Genomic DNA, 3,414 nt, shown 5'->3' with positions numbered 1-3,414 from the left:
AGGGAGAACGACATGCGTGTGTGTGGGCGATTCCGTTGGCTAACAAGGACACATGGGGCAAAGTTTTACCCAGGTTCGGGGCCCTCGGAAGGTAATACCCCTACGTCCTGCTTGTCTGATCTGGTATTGATGGAGAGATTACAAGGTTGCCGTAGAGGCATCAGGACTCCTTGAGTCGTAGTAGGTTTCCGAGTGGGCTTCATGCTGGGCCGTAGTGGGTATGCCAAAGATGAGAATCCGAGTGGTCATAACGACGTCAGTAGTGGATATATAAAGAAAATCTCAGGCATCCAACTTGTTAGATCCAACATTCCACATCGCTTGGGTGATATCTATATGTAATACTAGTTTACCCATTAATGTCAATGACCCATTAAGTATGGAAATCCAATTTATGAAAAACCAATCCAATAGTTATAAGTCACAAGTAATTGAAAAGTTTTCAATCAATTATGAGAACTCTCAATTAATTACAAATCAATACCATCAATTCAAAATTTCTATAGCCAATGGACAAATTCTCTAGGCAACAAATAATTCATGTATTAGTTGGCAAGCGATTTGAGCATATACAATTTACTTGTACAAAGAGGCATGGTTCCATAAAGATGATTTAGCTAAACAATATCTATATGGTAGTAACAATATACATGGTAAACATGTACATTATACATGTGTTACTTCAAACAAGAGATTTTATTTGTCGAAAAGAAGGATGTTCCCCCCGGCGTATGCATCAATGGATGCACTTTGTAACAAGAGATCACCAATAAACATGTACAACATACATGTGTTACTTCAAACATTTTGTGTTGAAACTCGTGATGATTCGAGGCTGTTGACTTTAGACTTGATTTATATAAAGAAGTCATATCACTTGGTGGCTCAAATAATTTGCAATTTATAACTATAATTTAAGTTATGAATGTTTATCTGAATTTTATTTGTGACAACAACTGTTCAAGTCATCCGTTTTGTTTCTGTTTTTTTAGAAACATCTAGCTTTATTGATTCAATAAATAGAGTACAAAGTATCTACTAAACTGAAATAAAAAGTTACAACGAAGATCCCTAATGAAACTATAAGTTACATCAAGATTTTTTGAAGTAAAAATTTCTAGATTCATTATCCGCATCTTGAAATCTTTCCATGTCTTTCGTGATGAAACTGCAGAAGACCAGATCTGCACAAGCTGAACTAATCTTTTTAGGTTTTGAATATCCGCATGAGTCGCTTAACGCAACCGATGAGAACCTATTATCGTTGAACGCACTTTGATCGGAGACACATCCCTTGCAAGTCAAATCGTGTTTCGGTGGGTATATAATCTCGCTCCGAACCTTTCGGCCCAGACGAGCAAACTACGGAAGGCCCATGCGCTCGCAGTAAAATGCGTTGAAATCAGCGTTGTTCTCTCAGCCCTTGGCCCTATCTTGGGCCTCCAGCCCGTATAATGCGTTATAGATACTCGTTTCTTTTGTATAAGCGTTTGTGATGAGTGACGACAAGTAGAGCCGCCTACGGCGCATGCTGGTACATGGTCTGAACTCTGAAGTCGTCGCCTCCAAATCCCAGTGCTGCCGCCGCTGACAATTCAAGAACATTTTTCTACGATTGTGCTTCAGTTGAACGTGGGGCGGCGGCTTAAGTACCCAAAGTTGTCGTGTAGTCCAGAGGTCCTATGTTAGTGCACGCCACGTTGTCCTGTTGTGAGAGGTCCTGTGTACATAAGTACTCAAAGCACTAGTAGAACCGTTGGATTTGTTTCGGTGGATGCTTCACGGTGTCGAAATGTCTTCCTGCTCGATTTCAGGCCGTTTCAGCACATCCACCGGATTTGACTTTCGGGATTAATACTCCTATCGGGGATGGAAAATCAGCGTGCACATGCCACCCTCTGGTCGGCAATAACCGTCAAAGCCTTTGAAGTTGGAACCACGCACCCGCACACGTGCGACACGTCGCTCTCCCCTAGAGATTCCTCCCCAAGCCATGAGCCATCACTGTATTACAAAGCACCCGAGCGCTCGCCAAACCAAAGAGAGTCAAACACAACCAATTAACCACCGCGCAACGAGCATCCGGCGGGCCGAAGAAATGGAGACGACGATGACCCCCCCGCCGGCGCTTGCGCAGACGCAGGAGCAGGAGCAGGCGTGGCAGGGGGCGGTGGAGGCGGCCCTCCCGTCGACGCCAGCCGCCGCCGCGTGGCCGCACCTGGCCAGCTTCTGCGCGCTGCACCGGTACCTCTCCGGCGTGGACGTCTGCGAGCGCGTGGCCGGCGAGGACGGCCGCCCCGGCTGCGTCCGCTACGTCGCCTCTTCTTCGCCGGGGGGTGCGGAAGACAAGGAGTCCGCGACGTGGGCGCGCGAGGAGCTGCTGGAGCTGGACGACGCCGCGCGCCGGCTCAGCTACGCCGTGGTCGGCAGCAACATGGGGTTCGGCCGCTACGTGGCCACCATGTCCGTGCACGCCGAGCTCGAGGAGCTGGCGTCCGGGTGCAGGCTGGTGTGGGAGTTCGAGTGCGAGCCCGTGCAAGGGTGGAGCCGGGACGGCCTCGTCGCCTACCTCGACACCGCCCTCAAGGGCATGGCCGACAGGATCCAGGCCGCCGCCGCCGCCGCGAATGAATGATCATGATGAAGGCGTCTCTGTGCTTGCTGCTACTCATCATGACTCATTAATGCCTCCTTAATCTCATCAAATGCCTGCCTTTCTTTGTTTAGCATATCTCTTTCTGGAATGCTTTTATTAGTGACCGCGAATCAGCTGAGACTGCTAGCTAGTAGATTGAAAGGGATGTATCTGTAATCTGTTGCTTCCTGTTTGTTTTCTTCTTCTCGGGTAGAACCAAAGTGCTGGCCAGCTATTACTTGATGTGAAAGATGTGCACGTATTTATCTTATTCTGGTGTGCAATCGAATTTGAAACCTGCGATTCCGATAAACATCCGCTTGTTACAGTGTGTGGAGATCGACTATGGCCACTGCAAGCAAGCCACCAGCAGACATGTTCTGCCCCTGCGTGGTTGTTTGCTTCACTTATACGTACACTTGTCACTGCCTCACTGGTGCTCGGTCATCTCGTCTGGATAATTGATTGATTTTGATACGATGAAGTTAACTTGTGCTGTTGTGCGTCTCGCCATCTTGGCGTGTATGGCTGGCTTTCAGACACTTATTGTGTAAAGTCATGTTTCATCTCCACATGCATGGACTATTGTTTTCGCGATGACAAGTGGACTTCGAAAGGGAACAAATCTATTCCCCTTCTCATGTAAGCAGTGGGCCAGTCGATGGGACGTGCATATGTTCCCTTGGCCACTATCTGACTTTGTAAAGAATCCAGAACCTTGGAATCAAATGGCACGCAGTTGTCGGAATCAGCCGGCCGAATGGACGGCGCAAATTAGA

The 3,414-nt window shown here is 47.7% G+C and overlaps 1 protein-coding gene across 1 annotated transcript; it reads left to right on the top strand.

Moving 5' to 3' along the window:
• The first annotated feature begins 1,817 nt into the window (after window positions 1–1,817).
• Window positions 1,818–2,948, top strand: LOC100837249. Its single transcript, XM_003566392.4, has one exon. It carries the CDS (start codon window positions 1,994–1,996, stop codon window positions 2,633–2,635), a length of 642 nt encoding a protein of 213 aa, XP_003566440.2. The 5' UTR covers window positions 1,818–1,993; the 3' UTR covers window positions 2,636–2,948.
• Window positions 2,949–3,414: the final 466 nt, after the last annotated feature.

The sequence above is a fragment of the Brachypodium distachyon genome, chromosome 2 (assembly GCF_000005505.3).
Source record: "Brachypodium distachyon strain Bd21 chromosome 2, Brachypodium_distachyon_v3.0, whole genome shotgun sequence".
Lineage (NCBI taxonomy): Eukaryota > Viridiplantae > Streptophyta > Magnoliopsida > Poales > Poaceae > Brachypodium > Brachypodium distachyon.
The sequence above is the reverse complement of the archived record's forward strand: the minus strand, read 5'-3'. Positions and strand labels throughout refer to the sequence as shown.